This window comes from Carcharodon carcharias, chromosome 3 (assembly GCF_017639515.1).
Source record: "Carcharodon carcharias isolate sCarCar2 chromosome 3, sCarCar2.pri, whole genome shotgun sequence".
Taxonomy (NCBI): domain Eukaryota; kingdom Metazoa; phylum Chordata; class Chondrichthyes; order Lamniformes; family Lamnidae; genus Carcharodon; species Carcharodon carcharias.
The window spans coordinates 232379529-232398824 of NC_054469.1; the positions used below are offsets into that span (position 1 = coordinate 232379529).

The 19296-nt window shown below is 40.1% G+C and overlaps 1 protein-coding gene across 7 annotated transcripts in view; it reads left to right on the plus strand.

The window, feature by feature from the left end:
• LOC121276119 (dnaJ homolog subfamily C member 13) overlaps positions 1–19296 on the plus strand; it is a 142378-nt gene that overhangs the window by 53838 nt on the left and 69244 nt on the right. For 6 of the 7 annotated variants that reach the window (XR_005942609.1, XM_041184108.1, XM_041184107.1 and 3 more), the window contains 10 exons: positions 493–588; positions 1951–2094; positions 4238–4255; positions 7671–7753; positions 8314–8467; positions 9437–9540; positions 9631–9790; positions 18555–18617; positions 18789–18890; positions 18975–19079. Coding sequence is in view for 6 of the 7 variants with exons in the window: in XM_041184108.1 (XP_041040042.1) it covers positions 493–588; positions 1951–2094; positions 4238–4255; positions 7671–7753; positions 8314–8467; positions 9437–9540; positions 9631–9790; positions 18555–18617; positions 18789–18890; positions 18975–19079 (1029 nt within the window). In the remaining variant the exon portion in view is untranslated. The remainder of the gene's footprint in view (positions 1–492; positions 589–1950; positions 2095–4237; positions 4256–7670; positions 7754–8313; positions 8468–9436; positions 9541–9630; positions 9791–18554; positions 18618–18788; positions 18891–18974; positions 19080–19296) is intronic. The other variant, XM_041184112.1, reaches the window with a different exon arrangement.

The following is a 19296-nucleotide window of genomic DNA, read 5'->3' on the forward strand; positions in this document are numbered from 1 at the left end:
TGTAAATCTCAATCAAATAACCTGTGTCTGCAGCTAACCTGGAATATTGCATCCTTAACTGGGTCTTATGTATGGCAAAAACAGAATTACCTGGAAAAACTCAGCAGGTCTGGCAGCATCGGTGGAGAAGAAAAGAGTTGACGTTTCGAGTCCTCATGACCCTTGTGTGTGGCTGTTGTACATGTTTAATATATATTAAATATCAAAGATTAAAGTACTTCTCAACATTTTAGACCTCTTACAAAAAATTTTTTAAAACACACAAGTACGTCGATGATACTCCAGTAATGTTTTGTCAGGGTTTTGTGGTTCTTTTAAACAGAATTAGGCGATTTAGGATTGCATATCATTTTGGTGTTTCAATATTGGTTATAACCTATTTGTGTTCAATGTGATGTGTTTTTTGATATTCTCAATTATTAATCAGCTGACTTTAAGAAATTTTGATAACTTGGAAACACTTGGTACATACATTGAGAAATATCTTTTCAGCCAACAGGCTTACTCGCATACCTTGATAGCACAGAGCAAGTACCAGAAAAAGAAATTGACAGGATGCACATCAGGGACAATGTAAAAATTGCAACAGTAAGTACTACTGAAAATCTGGGCTTATTTTCAAAATGTTACTAAGATATGAATATACAGGGGGTAGGCCATTCGGCTGTTTGAGCCTATCCCACCATTCAATAAGATTGGGGCTGATCTGGTTGTGGTTTCAACCCCACCTTCCTTTATGCCCACCGCCCCATAACCTTTGACTCCCATGCTAATCAAAAATTTATCTAACTCAACCTTGAATACATTCAGTGACTCAGCCAAATTCTCTTCTGGAGAACATTATTCATTGAAAGGAAGATAGAGGGAGGGATTTTTTTTATTCATTCATGGGATGTGGCTGTTGCTGCCTAGGCCAGCATTTATTGCCCATCCCTAATTGCCCTTGAGGAGGTGGTGGTGAGCTGCCTTCTTGAACCACTATAGTCCACGTGACATAGGTACACCCACACTGCTGTTAGGAGGGGGTTCCAGGATTTTGACCCAGCAACAGTGGGGTGATGAGAAAGGAGCTGAATTACTTTGGTCACCCAGAAAGATGATAGTGTAGTGATTGTTCCTGGATTAGTAATTCAGAAGCCTGAACCAATAATGGAGAGAACATGAGTTCAAATTACACCATGGTAGTTTGAGAAATTTAATTATTTTTAAATCTGCTCGCTAAAAATGACCAGAATTGGTTAAGTGGTTTAAAACCCAAAAGTTCACTATCTTTTTTAAGGAAGGAAGCCTATCTTCCTTACCTAGTGTGGCCTAAGTGTGAATCCAGCCCCACACCAATTAGCTGCCACATTCATCACTGCTTGGTAATGTGCCCCAGTAAGCTACTCAGTTGTATTAAAGTTCAAGAAGGCCAGCCACAACCTTCTCTTGAGCAACTAGGGATGGACAATAAATGCGTCTTTCCCAACAATGCCAACATCCCACAAGTGACTTAAAAAACTAACTTGAGGGTAATTTGCAATGAGTGTGGCAAGCGCTCCTTTTTATTTTTTTTACATGTTTGGCTTGACCACCACAGTTAAGAAGGCAAAGTAACCTGCTCCCAGAGTTCCTGTAGCTGGCCACCAGGAACTACCTTCCAATTTGTTTCCCTCCCTCTGCAAGGGTAGCTAATTCCATAATGGTCAGATCAGGAGCTGATTACAATGAGATGTAAGTGAACAACAGTCCTTCCTCTATGCCACCTGAAAATCTTATTCCTTGAGGCATTTTAATTTTAACCCCAACTTAAGGCTTTGTATGCTTTGTTTTAGTGGTTCTCTCCCAGCTGAGCTGGGGCTTCTTTTAAGTAAAATTTGAAAAATGCAGACTTCTAACAATTTGCCGCAAGTATTTTGTGTTTCGTGTATGTGTTGTACATTTCTCATTACTTTATTTAAATTCCAACAGGATCAGTATGGTAAATTTGGTAAGGTTCCAGAGTGGCAACGGCGGGCTGGAAGAGCTGCTAAAGAGGTAGAAAAATTTGCCAAAGAAAAGGTTGATTTACTTTTGTTGCACTGGAGGGACAGAATGGGCATTGTTCAAAAGGAGGTGAGAGTTAAATTATTAGCTAATGTTTTTGAAATGAAAATCTAGCTAAATTCACTTGACTAATTTGTTATTTGCCCGATATGCTAAATTTGTGTTCTATAACAGGTTTTTTTTAAAAACAACTTATTCATCTCACTGTTACATGCAGTTAAATACTTAGGGGAAGTAATTACCAGAATTGTAAAATTAATTTCTCAAAACACTGGCTAGTGTCACACCTGGCTCAGTAATAGCACTTGCTTCAGTGGTAGACGAGCTCAAGCCTCTGGTGTACTCTTTTCCGTTGTCTAGTTCTCCAGCTCTTCTCCCTATTAACTCTTGTTTTTATACTTCCATTGTAAATCCCCATGTACATATTTATAATGGAATCTGCCTATGTAAACTTATCAGGCTGTAATTGCCCTTTTCTATCTGTGGTGATGCCACAGCAACTCCCCTTGGGAGCATTGGAAGAGTACTACCGTCAGCAATTTCATTCTAAATTTTGACAAGGTAGTTTGTAACAGGAAAAAGTTAAGAGGAAATGCAGACAAATGCAGGATTATTGATGGGTGGTGAAAGCAGATTCAAAACTAACTTTCAAAAGAGATTGGATAAATACTTAAAAGGAGAACAAATTGCAGGGATATGGGGAAAGAAGTAGAGTGGGACTAACTGGATTGATCTTTAGAAGAGCTGGCACAGATGTGATGGGATGAATGACCTCCTTCTGTGCTTTACTGTCCTATAATTCTTTTCCTGCTTTCTCTCTTCCCTACCCTTACCCCCATCTTGTCAGCTCAGATTTACTCAGCATTTCCAACAGCTCCCATGTGTGATGCCGCCTTGTAAATATGTCATTGCTCCTGAGAATCTTGCTGAGATTTAATATACTGTTTCAGATTATCTCTAGGCTAATCCATGTCTGAAATTACCTGCTGTGCTGTCACCTGGAACTGTTACAGTTTAAAGATCCATTCCTTATTGATCCTAAGACCTGATTTTTGGTCTTACCTAATTTTGTAACCTGGAGACAAATTTATGAGCATCTGCAGATTTGCTTCAGTTAAATGAGTAGGAAGGATGAACTATGATCAGTGCACTCAAATTTTGCTCTACTTCAAAGACTTTACTAACTAAACAGTCACTAATAGATTTTTGTAAGTTTAAAATGTATAATGGTTCATGAAGCTAAACCTTGTAGAAAATGTGGAGCACTTAAATTTCCCCCAAAATTATCTATTGCGCTCTTCAATATCTTGCTAATTATGTTAATGATTTGTTAAAAGGTCTGAAGAATGAATAAGCTTTAAGTAAAGAAATGTAACAAACCTACCTTGTGTCTCCTAGTGGAGAGATTAGAGAATCTGGGATCGTACTCCTTAGAACCGACAAAGTTAAAGGAAGATTTAGCTCAAATAACAAGATTTAACATGCTCAAAGTAATGAAGAGTTTTGATAGAGTAAATAAGGAACAACTGTTTCCAGTGGCAGAAGGGCCAGTAATCAGAGGACACTGATTTCAGATAATTAGCAAAAAAACCTGAGGGAAGACCAGGAAAATATTTGTACTTAAGTGGGCTTAATGACCTGGAATGCACTGGTGGGCGGCAAATGCAGATTCGATAGTAAATATTTGAAAAAGATTTACAAGGCTATGGGGAAAGTGCAGGGAAGTGGTACGAATTGGATTGCTCTTTCAAAGACGTGATGGGATGAATGGCCGCTTTCTGTACGATAAGATTTGAGTTGCTATTTGTGGCATATTTGAGTTCAAATATTGTCATGGCCAAGGACTTTGTGTGTCCAGGTTCCAAGATGAAAAATGGCACGGCTTAAACTGATATTGACTTTTGTAGTGTAAAAACAGTAATGAAATCCTTTGTGGGCCATTTTATTGTAAGTGCATTTCAGGATTGAGGTTTGAAGGATTTACATAAATTTGACCATGCATTTTATTTGGTAGATTTATATAGGAAGGGATGTACCTTCTCCCCAGATAACTGTTATACCCTGTTGCATTGTTCATGTATTCAATGAGTTGCTTTTCTCAATTTGTATTAACAAGCACTGACCATTGGTTTTTTAGAAAATTTGGCTTCCTCTTGCATTTAAAATTTACTATTTTTTTCCTTCCCCATTGTTATTGCTATTGATTCAAAAGCAGGACAGGAACAATCTGGTAAGTAAACTCTACTTTTTGTTGGCTTATGGTCATACATGTTGGCTTAATTTGTTTGCACTTGGTGTGGTTGCTTTTTGAACATTGGGCTGGGTTTTGCTAAAGGTTAAGCTGGGTGACCATTTGTGGCTCTTTTACCTGTTGCTATTGATTTTAAAGAAACTGTCCCCATCGATGTAATTGTTGTCTTGTAATTATTAATAAAGATATGCTGTGTGGGAGAACTGCTGCCGGGGACTAAAAGAGGATACAATGGTGAAAATGCTGATCATGATGTAACTTAGTTTCTTCTCCTAAAGTCTATGCTTTCAGTAAGATGTGTTTCCCTCACTAAAGACAAGGTTAGCAAGACTAATAGCTGTATATTATAAAAAGATTCCAATGAGCCATATGCATCAGATGCATTATTAATTAAAAACACAAAATGCTGGGAAAACTCATCAGGTCCGGCAGCATCTGTGGAGAGAGAAACAAGAGTTAACGTTTTGAGTACGTATGACACTTCTTCAGAGCTGGATTCTTCAGATTCAGCATTCTTCAGATGTGTTATGGAAGGATTCCTGGCATGTTTTTTGAGTGTGTTTGGGGAACACCCCTTCCAGGCACTCCTGCAAAAAGACCCAATAGGTGCTTATGGTACGAGGGAATTGAAGAAGTTGAGTCTGGAAAATTTTGCATCAGAGTACTGCTAATCTGCAACAAAGCACCAGATGGTAAAATCCAGCCCATTGTTTTTTGTGTTCAGTAGTCGGTGTCGTTGGAGTTTGCAAATGGTAATTTTGGCTATCTAGCTGCCAGACCTTTTTAACTGGTTATTTGAGCTGATTTGAATATTCACTTTCTGATTAATTTTTGTAGTGTCACATGGTCTATGTTCTGACTTGTATCTAGATTTCACATATTAGTGGTGCATCCCCACACACCTTCCTGTAAAGCATCACTATGTTTAGTTTGTTCAGCAATCAAGATAATTTTAGCTTTTAATGCTTTATTTTTCAAGAGGATGTGACAAAGATGATGCCACAATAACTTTATTTAACTATTTTATCTTTCTTCAAAGTACTTTGCAGATTGCTGCATGACCTAGCTCCACCTGACCCCTGCAAATTTTCAGCTCTCTGTCCTTGTCTCTGCCCTGCATTTGACACTGGCCTACTCTGTCTAACCACTTTGTCCATTCAACTCTACCGTTAATAGCAGAGCATTTAGGCACCCTTGTTTCTGCATTATGAAATTCTCTTTGCACACCCCTCAGTAATGTTGCATCTATTCTGCACTTTCAGTAACTGATATAACTTGTTGCGTTGGGATCTAAGTCGTGTTGGAATCCGATCTGTCTTTGCCAACAGGCAGTGTCAAATACAAAATCATGTTTTGGGCAGAATTGGTAATTTGGGTGATGATTTTGGTCCTTTTGTGCCAAATAATCCAGTGCAACAGTGAAAACTCTACCTCATTTGTTTGCATGCCTTTGTCAAACATGGTCTTGCTCTGATAAAATAAGGTTAAAAACATTTTGACACTGTCTGTCTAAAATGACCTTGACAGAAAGCTCCTAGTGTTTGTTCCCTCTCCAAAGAACATTGTGCTCAGTTTGTATCCAGAGCTTGAATGAAGAACCATGTTGAATTGATTAGGCTAGGGCCTTCACTCATTTGAAGTTTAACCCCTTTCTCTCCATTTCTAAAATGACCCTTGGACCCTGTAATGTCTTAGCATAGCGATAGACCATTCAGCTCTTTGAGCTTCTTCAATCGTGTTTGTTCTGAATCTTAACCCTATCTACTGACCTTGATTTCCTATCTCTTAACACCCACTAGCAAGCAATTTCAGTCCCCGTTTTGAAGTTCTGTGACTGACTTGGCCTTAACAACCTTTTGGGGGAAAGAGTTCCACTGCCATTCGCATGAAGAAGGTGCTTCCTGAGCACTCCTAAATGGTTTATCTCTAATTTTAAGGCTATGTCCCGTTATTCTGGGCTCTCCCTAACTGAGGAAATAGTTTGACCGTCTACTTTATTGATTGTTTTAATCATCCTAAACACTTTGGATCACCCCTTATTCTTCTATACTCAAGGGAATACAAGCTTGGTCTATGCAACCTATCTTCATAATTTTCCCCTTTAGCCTAGGTTTCATTCTGGTGAATTCAGTATATCCTTCCAGGGGTGCACAGTCCAGAACTAAACACAGGGCTTCAGTTGAGCTTGACCAGAGCTTTGTATAGCTTCAGTGTAACTTGCTCTTCTTTATATTGAGACCCCCTTACAATAAAGGCCAATATTCCATTAAGCTCCTTAATTTTTTTAGCCTATGCACTATCTTTGTGATTTCTGTACTTGAATCCCCTAAATCTGTCTGCTCCTCCACAGCTCCTAATTTCTTACCATTTAAAAAAAATATTCCCTCTTAAAGCCAGAGCAGATGACCTCACACATCCCCCACATTGACCACCAGCTGCCACAGTTTTGCCTACTCATTTAATCTGTTGTTGTCCCTGTGCAACTTTCTACTGCCATCTACACTATGTATTGTGGCATCTCACTTAGTATAGTAAGCAAACTTGGATGTTTGACTCTCTTCCTTCATTTAAGTCCTTAATAAATATAGGCCCCAATACAGACCCCTGAGGCTCACCACTAATCACATCCTGCTACTTTGTGTGCGTATATACCCATTATCTGTACTGTTTCTGACCTCTTAACTAATTCCCTTTCAGTGTCAGTAGGTTGCCTCAATTTTGTTTGATGTCTTATGTGGACCCTTAACGAATGCCTTCTGGAGGCCCATGTAAATAATATTCATAGACACCTCCTTAACCTCTGTTACCACCTCAAAAATGTAACTAGATGTGATTAACTCTTTACAAATCCTGGTTGGCTCTCCAGATCAGCTTATTTCTCCAAGTGCTCAGCCACTCTCCTTTTAGCCGTTTGTTCATTCTTTATTCAGGAAAGCTGTGATTCTAAAGAGGTTCTTTCTGCATTCTGGGTGGTGAATACCCTGACCACATGGGTACTGAGTATAACTAAAGAGTAAAAAGGATAATATGTCAAATTATTGTCATTGTTAAAAGTATTTGACTCTACATGCATAGATTTTTTTTAAACATCATAACCTTTAAATTTAGTAGTCCTTTTAATTATACAGTTTTTATTTTCAGATTTCATATTCTGAATTTCACTGTCCAGCTCTCCCAGGTTATGTTAGGTTAATCATGGTACTCTTACTGGGAAACACAAATTCAAAATATAACGTCAAATGCACAAACATTAAACATCCAAAATGGAGTATTAGAGCTTTCTTGTGTTCTGTAATCTGCTTCCACAAATTGTTGTAACCTTGTTTGCTGTAGGCATCAATATTATTTGAATCAATGTTATGATTTTAAAGAAGATTGTTTTCTTGATTTATAGAATCCTAACCAAAAACCTGTTGTATTAAGAAAAAGGCGACAAAGGATTAAAATAGAAGCAAACTGGGACCTCTTCTACTACAAGTAAGACCTTATTGCATTTTGAAGTGTTATTTTCATTTTTTTCCTTCGTATTAAGGGTGATAAACAGTTGAAATGTTTGCTGTTTTCCCCACTGTAGGCACTTGCCTGGGAAGTTGTGGCTAATACTGCAATATGCTCCCATGAGTGTCTTGTTGAATTTGTGGTTTGCACGTGAGCCTGAACAATCAGTATCAACTTGTTTGACTGTGGGCCACACGGCAGCACTAGTTTAGTGTCGATATATTGCCAATAGGGAAACTGTGAACTTCATTGAAACATTTTTCCTCTAGGGTATTTTTGTGAGCGATGTTACATGGTGCTTTCAAGATGCTTCAGAGACTCTTGAGAACTTGTGTCTCCTCATGTATTGAGTAACTCCCATCATATCTTGTACAGCTGTACTATAAATGGAGCAGAGTGTATATCGGTTCTGTAGTTAGGTTATCTTTTGATACATTAATTGTATGGAATGATACTTAAATGTAGTTAATAAGTGTTCTAAATTTTATAAGAATCTAATGCAAACAAATTGAAATAAAAGCTTTTTTCGATCCTTGCAGATTTCAGGTGGATCATGCCAAATCTAATTTAATCTGGAATTACAAAACAAGAGAAGAATTAAGAGATGCATTTGAGGCAGAAATGAGGGCTTTTAACATTGACAAAGAACTGGGCATTGCTAGTGTTATCTCTTGGAATCACCAGGAATTTGAAGTAAGAGAAAGTGGTTTTAGTAGTTGAAGCTGTTAAAATGCAATTGTTTGTTTTATTGTATTTAATCAGTCTTAACCAAAAATTAGTAATGGTGTTTGCCACTAACAGGACCTGTCATCAAGCTAAAAATGAGAAATGTGATATATGAATTTCTGTGCCGGTGTGGTGTATGTCCCAAAGACTGGCGGATCATATTAAACAGCATGTCCCTTTGGCTGTTTACAACAAGCAAGGAACTAACTGTACCAAACCAGCCTGTGCTTGCAAAACTCAAAACACAATGTCCAACATTAGATGTGATTCCATGATTGGACAACATTTGCTAAACAATCCTGAGTGCGCTAAGAATTACACTGACAACCAATTTAAGATCATCAGTTGGGCTCGCAGGGTGGCACACTTGTGCATGCTAGAAGCTGCATATATTAATGTGCAGAGCCTTGTTCTTTGCAGACTCTTTCAACTGAACAAAATAGGTGATGGCCATTCTCTGGTTCATTCCCCAGGGCAATGCCTTGACCAGACAGAGTCAACCTGCCTAATTTGAATTTAAATAAGTCTTGTCAGTTAACTGTCAGTCATCAGTTAACTGGTGCATTCTCTATGGCAACGCCTCTATCAATCAGAGCCAGTTGCCAACCAATCAGCATACCCTTCTCATGAAGTATAAATTGTTGTTCCCTTTATATTTGGTATTCTTGCAAATGTCCTGATGAGTGCAAGACAAAAGTTTCATTCCTGTTTTCAGTGGTACTCAAAAGTATACCATTAACCAAGATAAAAATAATGAAAGTGTCCAGAATTTTCATCTGAATGATAAAGGGTGTTATGCTGTTCCCATTATGTATTTGGTTTTGCTCATGTTTCTTGTGTGTCACATTCCTGTTAGAAGAGTGGTTGTATGTAAATCTGGTTTAATTGGTACAGGGATTTTCAGCACTGATACCCATCATTTTACCTTTTGTTCAGGTTAGGTATGAGTGTCTTGCAGATGAGATCAAAATTGGAGATTATTATCTACGCTTGTTGTTGGAAGAAGGTGAAAGTGAAGAAACTAGTACAATCAAGAGATCGTAAGCTTGAATCCATGTAACAGATTTTTTTGTGTAATTATATTTCCCCCCCCGCCATGTACCTTTTTTCAATGTGTGCATTTATTGCAGGTATGAATTTTTCAATGAGTTGTATCATCGCTTCTTGCTTACCCCTAAAGTGAATATGAAGTGTTTATGTTTACAAGCTTTGACCATTGTTTACGGCAAATGCTATGAGGAGATAGGACCATTCAGTGATACTAAATACATTGTTGGAATGCTGGACAGGGTGAGCACAACAAATCTTTTGAACTTTGTTCTTGTTAGCAAAGCACGTCTTTTAGACAAGCTGCATATGGAACTTAGAATTGGTATCATTGAGAAAACTGTTTTCATTGCAGTAGCATTAAAGCCACAGTTGTGCTAGTCTTGGAATTTCTCTGACTTAATTTTCTCTCTGCCAAAACTATGCAGCTGAGGGTTAAATTGGACCTACGTTGTACTTATTGCATTAGGACTTTGCAAGTAAAAATTAAGTTGCTAGCTTGTATAATTGTACTTTGCAAAATGTTATTAAAACGTTTTTTTCAAACAGGGCAATTTCAGCTGTTTTACGAAATCTATTCATCTGTTCCCCTCCATATATGGTAGGGTAGTTCATGTGCACGTCATAAAGACTGTCCCTTTACTATGCTTTTAGACATGATGGCTACTTCTAGTTTCTCAATCACTACGTGGTCTGACTCTTCACGGAAGTTCTGCCAATGTACAACACCTTAGTTTGTAACTAGACCTTGGTTTCTAATCTGTCAGTGAAAATCATTGAAGCGTTCAGTTTAAGAAACCTTTTTCTGTTCTTGTCTTCTTAGATTCCTTGTGCAGAAAGTTAATCTATTCTAACCATTTTTCCTGCAGTGGCAGCACTTAGAAATGTCCTTGTTAGTGGCACCTTCTGCAACTTGGAAGTTGTAGAGTTTATGCTTAAGGAATTGAAATCAGGAATTAAACCAATGGCATTATCAAGGAAACTGTTACCTGTATAAGCATGCAAATAAGATAGCAACCAAATGAGTCGAGCGTTAGGTCACTGTCCCTTTTTAACAGCTTTTCGTTGTGCTGGGGTAAGACTAGTTATGTGGTGTCCCCAGCAACATAACAGGCTTGTTCTGAACCTTGTCCCTTGATGTGGTTTCCAACTTTGTGATCAACATCATAGACTGGGAACTCTTCTTTGTTTTAAGCTGGCTGATTCTGAAGTAAACTGATTAATTGCACTAGCCATATGCTTGTAAGAATTTCACGCCTTGCTGTGAATTCCTTGGAGTGAGTAAAATCCTCCTTGTCTTTGTATTATGTGCACCAAGCAGTGTCCTGATGTGCACGACCTTATGCAGGTTAGGATGCAGAACTCATGACCATCTACTGTCCTAGGAAAATACCTAATGGAATAGGATGATTAATTGAAACAGAGACACTTGGGGTTCTTAAAGCAGAAGTTTCATTTAGCTAGAAAGATAAGTATTCATTGGAAATCTCCAAAATGACAATATTAATTCAGTAGAAGGTTCACTAAGCTGGATCCAGGTATGAGAGGATTGTTCCATGAGGGCAGATTGAGCAGATTACAAGAATGAGAAGTAACCTTCGCAGTCCACTGTCTTCCTCTGCAGCAAATGCAGCAGAGACTGTCATGTCAGAGTGAGGTTCCTGAGCCCCACCAAGTGATGCTTAACAGTTGACAAGCATGTCACAAACCATCATCTTAGGAAGCAGAAAGCTGCCACAGCTAATGATGCATATAACATTGTTAAAGATCTTGGCAGTGTAGAGGCTGAAGAAATGTTTGCACTGGGCTTGTCTCAGTCTCAGAATAAGGGGTCGGCCATTTAGCACTAAGACGAGGCGAAACGTCTTCACTAAAGGGCTGCAAACTTGGAATTCTACTGGATCTGGATGCTCAGTCATTGAGTATATTCAAGACACAGGTCAATTGATTTTTGTGTACTGAGGGAATTAAGGGATGTGAAGGTAGAGTTGGGAAAGGAGATCAACCATGATGTTGAATGGCAAAGCAGGCCCCAAGGGCCAGATGGTTGTCGTCTCCTGTGTCTTATGTATTTGAGTCATACTCAATGCTCACTAAGGCCAAGGAGGAAGATTTGATCTTGAGCCATTTAACTTGTGACACAATCAGTCCACCATTGTTCAGATAATTAGAATCCACATTAGCACAATGCTCTTTAGTGAAGTCTTATTCAATGTTGCATGCCAGTATGGCAATAGTTATAATGTAGGCACTTCACTGTAACACAAATTTGTTGTATCCTTGCCTTTCTGATTGCTGTTGTAAGAAACTTTGATCAATATTTATACCTTTAAATACCAAAGCAAGTGACTGACCAAACTTAAACATAATAAACACTAAAGGTGCTGAAAATCTGAAATAAAAACAAAATGTTTTAAATACTCAGCAAGTCAGACAGTGTCTATGGAGAGAGAAACAGTGTTAGAATTTCAGGTCAGTGACCGTTTGTCAGAACAGAAAGATGCTTGAGATGAACTGCTTTACAGCAGAAACAGTCAGGGAACAAAAGATGGGTCCATAGGAGATGTTGATAGTTATATTTGAATAACAGAAGAGGAGGGAACTATGGAAAATCTGGCATTCATAGGAAGGTAAGCATGGATGGGAATGTGACTGAAGAAGGGCAGGTAGTACCCTGGAAGTGTGGGCCACCCCTAACACCTGCCCACAGCACCTCCTCCACTCCTTGTGGATCTGGCAGCACCAACCTACATTACCAGCAGCTGTCGTCAGAGAGAAAATGGGTGGTTAATGTTATTAAATTTAATGTTCAGGCCAGAAGGCTGTAAAATGCTTTGAAGAAAGATGAGTTGTTGTTTCTCTAGCTTGCAGTGAGCTTTACTGGAACAGTATTAGAGAGCAAGGGACCCTTTTTTGCTTCTGTTATTAACTCAGTATCTTTTTTACGCCATTATCATTTAATCATATTAGCCCTCCACCCCCATCACAAATCTCTGCCAATTGTTTTCCTGGCTGTTGCTTAAAAGCTATGAAATCTCACATCTTTCAGTTCTGATGAAAGGTCAATGACCTGAAACATTTCTCTCTCCACAATTTGCTGCCTGAGTGTGTCCAGCATTTTCTGTTCTTATTATTGATGAGAAAGAACTTGCCTCACACGTGGTAAGACTGATGCAGGTTCAGTCCTTAGCCAGTGCAATGGCAGGGTTTCATTCAACTGCTTATATTTATACAGTGCCTTTATCATTAATTAAATGTCCTCAAGTGTTTCACAGGAACATTTATAAAACAAAGCTTGACCCAAGCCATATGAAATATTCAATCAGATGACCAAAAACTTGGTCATAGAGGTAGGCTTTAAGGAGTTTGTTAAAGGAGGAAAGCATGGTAGCGAGGTGGAGAGTAATAGGGAGGGTATTTCAGTGCTTGGGACCTGGAATGCCCCAGTGGTGGATTGATTAAAATCGGGATGCACAGGAGGCCAGAATTGGTGGAGCACAGATACCTGAGGGTTATGGGGCCGGGTGAGATTAGAGACAGGGAGGGGTGAGTCCATGGAAGGATTTGAAAACAAGGATGAGAATTTTAAAATCAGACTTTGGCTCCCATTCAAGCAATATGGGTCAGTAACTGCAGAAGTGAGAGGGGAACAGGACTCGGTGCGAGTTAAAACAGGGCAGCAGAGTTTTGGATGACTGCAAGTTTGCTGTGTGTATAATGTGGGAGACCAACCAGAGTGCATTGGAATTGAGTCGAGTTGAGTGCCAATGATGGTTTCAGCAGCAGATGAGCTGAGCCAGGCGGGCAATGTTACGGAGGTGGAAATAAGTGGCCCTAGTGATGGGACAAATGAGCTTGTTTCCTTTTAATGGCATTGCTTCAGGCAGCCAGCTTCCCAGCATATATTAACAATGGGATGCTGCTCCATCTAGTGAGTTAAATGATGTGAATTTGAAGTGACTGGAAAAATCCATGCTTTCAGGAGTAGAAGAAAAATTATTCATACCAATTTTTTATGGGATTTATTCTGATTTTTTTTCAAATTGTGCCTTTTCATCTCTGAAAGTCCTGATTCTGAATTGAAACTATACGCTGTACTGAGCTGATTTACTAACTTCTAATGTTGGGTTGGTGACTTCAGTGCGAAGTGAATGATGAATTACCCACAGCGAAAACTTTATGTCACTTGTGAATTTATTAGTTACGCAATTTATCATTCTAGGATGCAACCTCTTTCTCAGGAAGGATGCAAACAGGATAGGGGGAGGTTTGAGGGAAGAGATCATGAATAATTTGTGTTAATTCCAATTAGGGGTCTGATTCTGGGTTTGAGTATGTGACACCAGTGCATAGAGGCTTATTTCCCTCCTCTGCATCACTGTATCAAGATCAACCTCTAGGTTACTGCAGACAAAGTAAAATGGACTGCAAAACTCAAGGAACACTCTCAAATCATTTGTCAAGTGGAACCTGGCTGAACATTTCAGCTTTTTCCTTAAGCCCTGCAGACGTTACTGTTTGACAGTCGATGGCATTTTGAAGAATCTTGCAGGCCGAGATCACATGCCTATTGCTAACAACCTAATATTATCAAATAGTTCTTAACATGCATTCTACCTTCAGCATGTGGCATCTTTTTACTGGGTTTCCTTATTTAGATTATATATGGGAAGTGTATTTTCAGTTTGGACCTTGCATTTGGATGAAACTAAAATCTAATTAGAATTACCTGGAAAAACTCAGCAGGTCTGGCAGCATCGGCGGAGAAGAAAAGAGTTGACGTTTCGAGTCCTCATGACCCTTCGACAGAACTTGAGTTCGAGTCCAGGAAAGAGCTGAAATATAAGCTGGTTTAAGGTGTGTGTGTGGGGGGCGGAGAGATAGAGAGACAGAGAGGTGGAGGGGGGGGTGTGGTTGTAGGGACAAACAAGCAGTGATAGAAGCAGATCATCAAAAGATGTCAACGACAATAGTACAACAGAACACATAGGTGTTAAAGTTAAAGTTGGTGATATCTAAACGAATGTGCTAATTAAGAATGGATGGTAGGGCACTCAAGGTATAGCTCTAGTGGGGTTTTTTTTATAATGGAAATAGGTGGGAAAAGGAAAATCTTTATGATTTATTGGAAAAAAAAAAGGAAGGGGGAAACAGAAAGGGGGTGGGGATGGGGGAGGGAGCTCAGGACCTAAAGTTGTTGAATTCAATATTCAGTCCGGAAGGCTGTAAAGTCCCTAGTCGGAAGATGAGGTGTTGTTCCTCCAGTTTGCGTTGGGCTTCACTGGAACAATGCAGCAAGCCAAGGACAGACATGTGGGCAAGAGAGCAGGGTGGAGTGTTAAAATGGCAAGCGACAGGGAGGTTTGGGTCATTCTTGCGGACAGACCGCAGGTGTTCTGCAAAGCGGTCACCCAGTTTATGTTTGGTCTCTCCAATGTAGAGGAGATCACATTGGGAGCAACGCATGCAGTAGACTAAGTTGGGGGAAGTGCAAGTGAAATGCTGCTTCACTTGAAAGGAGTGTTTGGGTCCTTGGACGGTGAAGAGAGAGGAAGTGAAGGGGCAGGTGTTGCATCTTTTGCGTGAGCATGGGGTTGTGCCATAGGAGGGGGTTGAGGAGTAGGGGGTGATGGAGGAGTGGACCAGGGTGTCCCGGAGGGAGCGATCCCTACGGAATGCCGATAAGGGGGGTGAAGGGAAGATGTGTTTGGTGGTGGCATCATGCTGGAGTTGGCGGAAATGGCGGAGGATGATCCTTTGAATGCGGAGGCTGGTGGGGTGATAAGTGAGGACAAGGGGGACCCTATCATGTTTCTGGGAGGGAGGAGAAGGCGTGAGGGCGGATGCGCGGGAGATGGGCCGGACACGGTTGAGGGCCCTGTCAACGACCGTGGGTGGAAAACCTCGGTTAAGGAAGAAGGAGGACATGTCAGAGGAACTGTTTTTGAATGTAGCATCATCGGAACAGATGCGACGGAGGCGAAGGAACTGAGAGAATGGGATGGAGTCCTTACAGGAATCGGAGTGTGAGGAGCTGTAGTCGAGATAGCTGTGGGAGTCTATCACATAGACTGTCCACCAATATCCATTACAAACCCACCAACTCCCACAGCTATCTCGACTACAGCTCCTCACACCCCGCTTCCTGTAAGGACTCCATCCCATTCTCTCAGTTCCTTCGCCTCCGTCGCATCTGTTCCGATGATGCTACATTCAAAAACAGTTCCTCTGACATGTCCTCCTTCTTCCTTAACCGAGGTTTTCCACCCACGGTCGTTGACAGGGCCCTCAACCGTGTCTGGCCCATCTCCCGCGCATCCGCCCTCACGCCTTCTCCTCCCTCCCAGAAACATGATAGGGTCCCCCTTGTCCTCACTTATCACCCCACCAGCCTCCGCATTCAAAGGATTATCCTCCGCCATTTCCGCCAACCCCAGCATGATGCCACCACCAAACACATCTTCCCTTCACCCCCCTTATCGGCATTCCGTAGGGATCGCTCCCTCCGGGACACCCTGGTCCACTCCTCCATCACCCCCTACTCCTCAACCCCCTCCTATGGCACAACGCCATGCCCACGCAAAAGATGCAACACCTGCCCCTTCACTTCCTCTCTCCTCACCGTCCAAGGACCCAAACACTCCTTTCAAATGAAGCAGCATTTCACTTGCATTTCCCCCAACTTAGTCTACTGCATTCGTTGCTCCCAATGTGGTCTCCTCTACATTGGAGAGACCAAACGTAAACTGGGTGACCGCTTTGCAGAACACCTGCGGTCTGTCCGCAAGAATGACCCAAACCTCCCTGTCGCTTGCCATTTTAACACTCCACCCTGCTCTCTTGCCCACATGTCTGTCCTTGGCTTGCTGCATTGTTCCAGTGAAGCCCAACGCAAACTGGAGGAACAACACCTCATCTTCCGACTAGGGACTTTACAGCCTTCCGGACTGAATATTGAATTCAACAACTTTAGGTCGTGAGCTCCCTCCCCCATCCCCACCCCCTTTCTGTTTCCCCCTTCCTTTTTTTTCCCAATAAATCATAAAGATTTTCCTTTTCCCACCTATTTCCATTATAAAAAAAACCCCACTAGAGCTATACCTTGAGTGCCCTACCATCCATTCTTAATTAGCACATTCGTTTAGATAATATCACCAACTTTAACTTTAACACCTATGTGTTCTATTGTACTATTGTCGTTAACATCTTTTGATGATCTGCTTCTATCACTGCTTGTTTGTCCCTACAACCACACCCCCCCCTCCACCTCTCTGTCTCTCTATCTCTCCGTCCCCCACACACACACCTTAAACTAGCTTTTATTTCAGCTCTTTACTGGACTCGAACTCAAGTTCTGTCGAAGGGTCATGAGGACTCGAAACGTCAACTCTTTTCTTCTCCGCCGATGCTGCCAGACCTGCTGAGTTTTTCCAGGTAATTCTGTTTTTGTTTTGGATTTCCAGCATCCGCAGTTTTTTTGTTTTTATCTAAAATCTAATTAAGTAGATGAAATTATCTGGACATGTTTTACCTGGTTGCCATTAAATAAGACTGTTGAGCTTCAGTTATGCAAGACTAGAAAGTTGACCTTTAGCTCGTCTTCAATTTCCTGAGTTCCTTTATGCTGTCCTACTCTTTTTCCTGTTGTGCCTGGGATCATTCCCAGGGTCAGTGCTGAGGAAACCAGGCCAAAGATACCAACTTTCTCATATAGAACCTGAGCAATAAGAGAGGACAGCCTTAGCCCACTGGTCTCTAAATTTCATTTGACATGTATCATAAGTTTTGAATGTGAAGGATAACAGAGAAGCAGGAAGCCTAAACCCACAATGTCTGCTTTGAAAGTGACATGAAAATGATGGGTATTCACGTCTTGAGAGGGGAGCAAAAAGTGATCCAAGTGCTTGGCTAGATTGTCCACCAGATGGTCCAAACTAATTGCTTTTGATACAGCATCAGTTAATTTTTGTTTGAGGTGTGCTGAAGTTCATAAATACAGTACTCTATAAATCCTTGACTTCTACCATCCCTGCCCCCAACCCTGCACTAATTTTGGTTAATGAATTAATTGTTGTTGCCACATTCCTAAAGTTATTTGTTGTCACTATATTTATGTATTATACCATGTCGTAACTGTTCCTAAGCCTTTGTTGCGATTGAACATCCTAGTAATAGGTTATGTAACTCTTCGAGTACAAACACGTTTCCATCTGTTTCAGATGCAGTTACGTTGTTTCATAGTTTGCCATTGTGAGATTTGAACTCTTGATTCATAGTTTGCTATTGTGAGATTTGAACTCTTGATACTCTTTTGAGTAAACCTGTTTCCATCTGTTTCAGATGAAGTTACATTGTTTCATAGTTTGCCATTGTGAGATTTGAACTCTTGATTCCCATTGTGAGATTTGAACTTTTTTTGATACTCTTTCGAGTACAAACCTGTTTCCATCTGTTTCAGATGAAGTCACATTGTTCCATAGTTTGCCATTGTGAGATTTGAACTCTTGATCTTGGGGTTACAAACCCAGTACCATAACCACTTGGCTATTTAGGCCAAGCAAAATATGTTTCTATCTGTTCCTATTCATCTGAAGTTACATTGTTTGCCATTGTGAGATTTGAACTCTTGAGGTTATAAACCCAGTACCATAACTACTTGGCTATTTAGGTTATGTAATTAAAATCAATCATCAATTGTTGTAATTCACACTTAAATGAGTTTAAGACTAAACTAGCCAATTCCAGTTTGGCCAAGGTATATTTTCTTAAGCCCACCTGAGCTCATTTGGCTTAATTTGTGAATAGCCTGTATGGAACAAGTCGCAACAATCTACTTCTAAATTAAGTAATTTTACCAGAACAGTTTAAACAAGCAACCATTTTAAACATGATGCTTTATCCATAGTAATTGTTAGGACCTAATGTTTCAATTAAGCTTTATTTCACAATGGTAATCAAGATTTCAACCAAAGTAAATCACAGCCGACATTGATCTTGTGTTTTGCAGTGTACAGACAAACTGGAGAGAGACAGACTAATTCTCTTTCTAAACAAACTGATTCTTAACAAGGTGAGAAAGTATTTAAATTTCAAAAATGTTACTTGGCTCATTATGTAAAAAGCAGCACCTGGATATTGTTTTTGTGCAAGTTACTAGAAAACCTAATTAATGTGACGTTGTATAACTGAACTGTAACCCAAATCATTAAATTGAATACCAAGAACCTATAATTTGTTACAGAAAAATGTTAAGGAGATCATGGATTCCACTGGAGTGAGAATCCTTGTGGATTTGCTTACTCTGGCACACCTCCATACTAGCAGAGCTACTGTTCCATTGCAGGTATGTATGACTGGCTCATTTGCAAACATGTTTTGAGAATATTTGAAATATTTGAGAAATCATGCCAGTTATACTTAATTTCAGAGCAATGTTATTGAAGCAGCACCTGATATGAAGAGAGAGAGTGAAAAAGAATGGTACTTTGGAAATGCAGACAAGGAGAGACTTGGTCCTTATAGCTTTGAAGAGGTATGTTCTAGTGAAATGATTCTTGGTTAACATATACCTTTATCATAGCAATTATCTAAACTTAATACTATTTGCTGTAAGTTCTTTACATCTTCATCAAAGTGCAGTGATGTACAGCACCTTTGGGTGTTCTCGGTACATGTCAAAGTAAATGTTGCTGTGCTGATTCTGAAAGTAAGTAAATTCCCAGCCAAAGTACCTGGCTCCTCTTGGCACT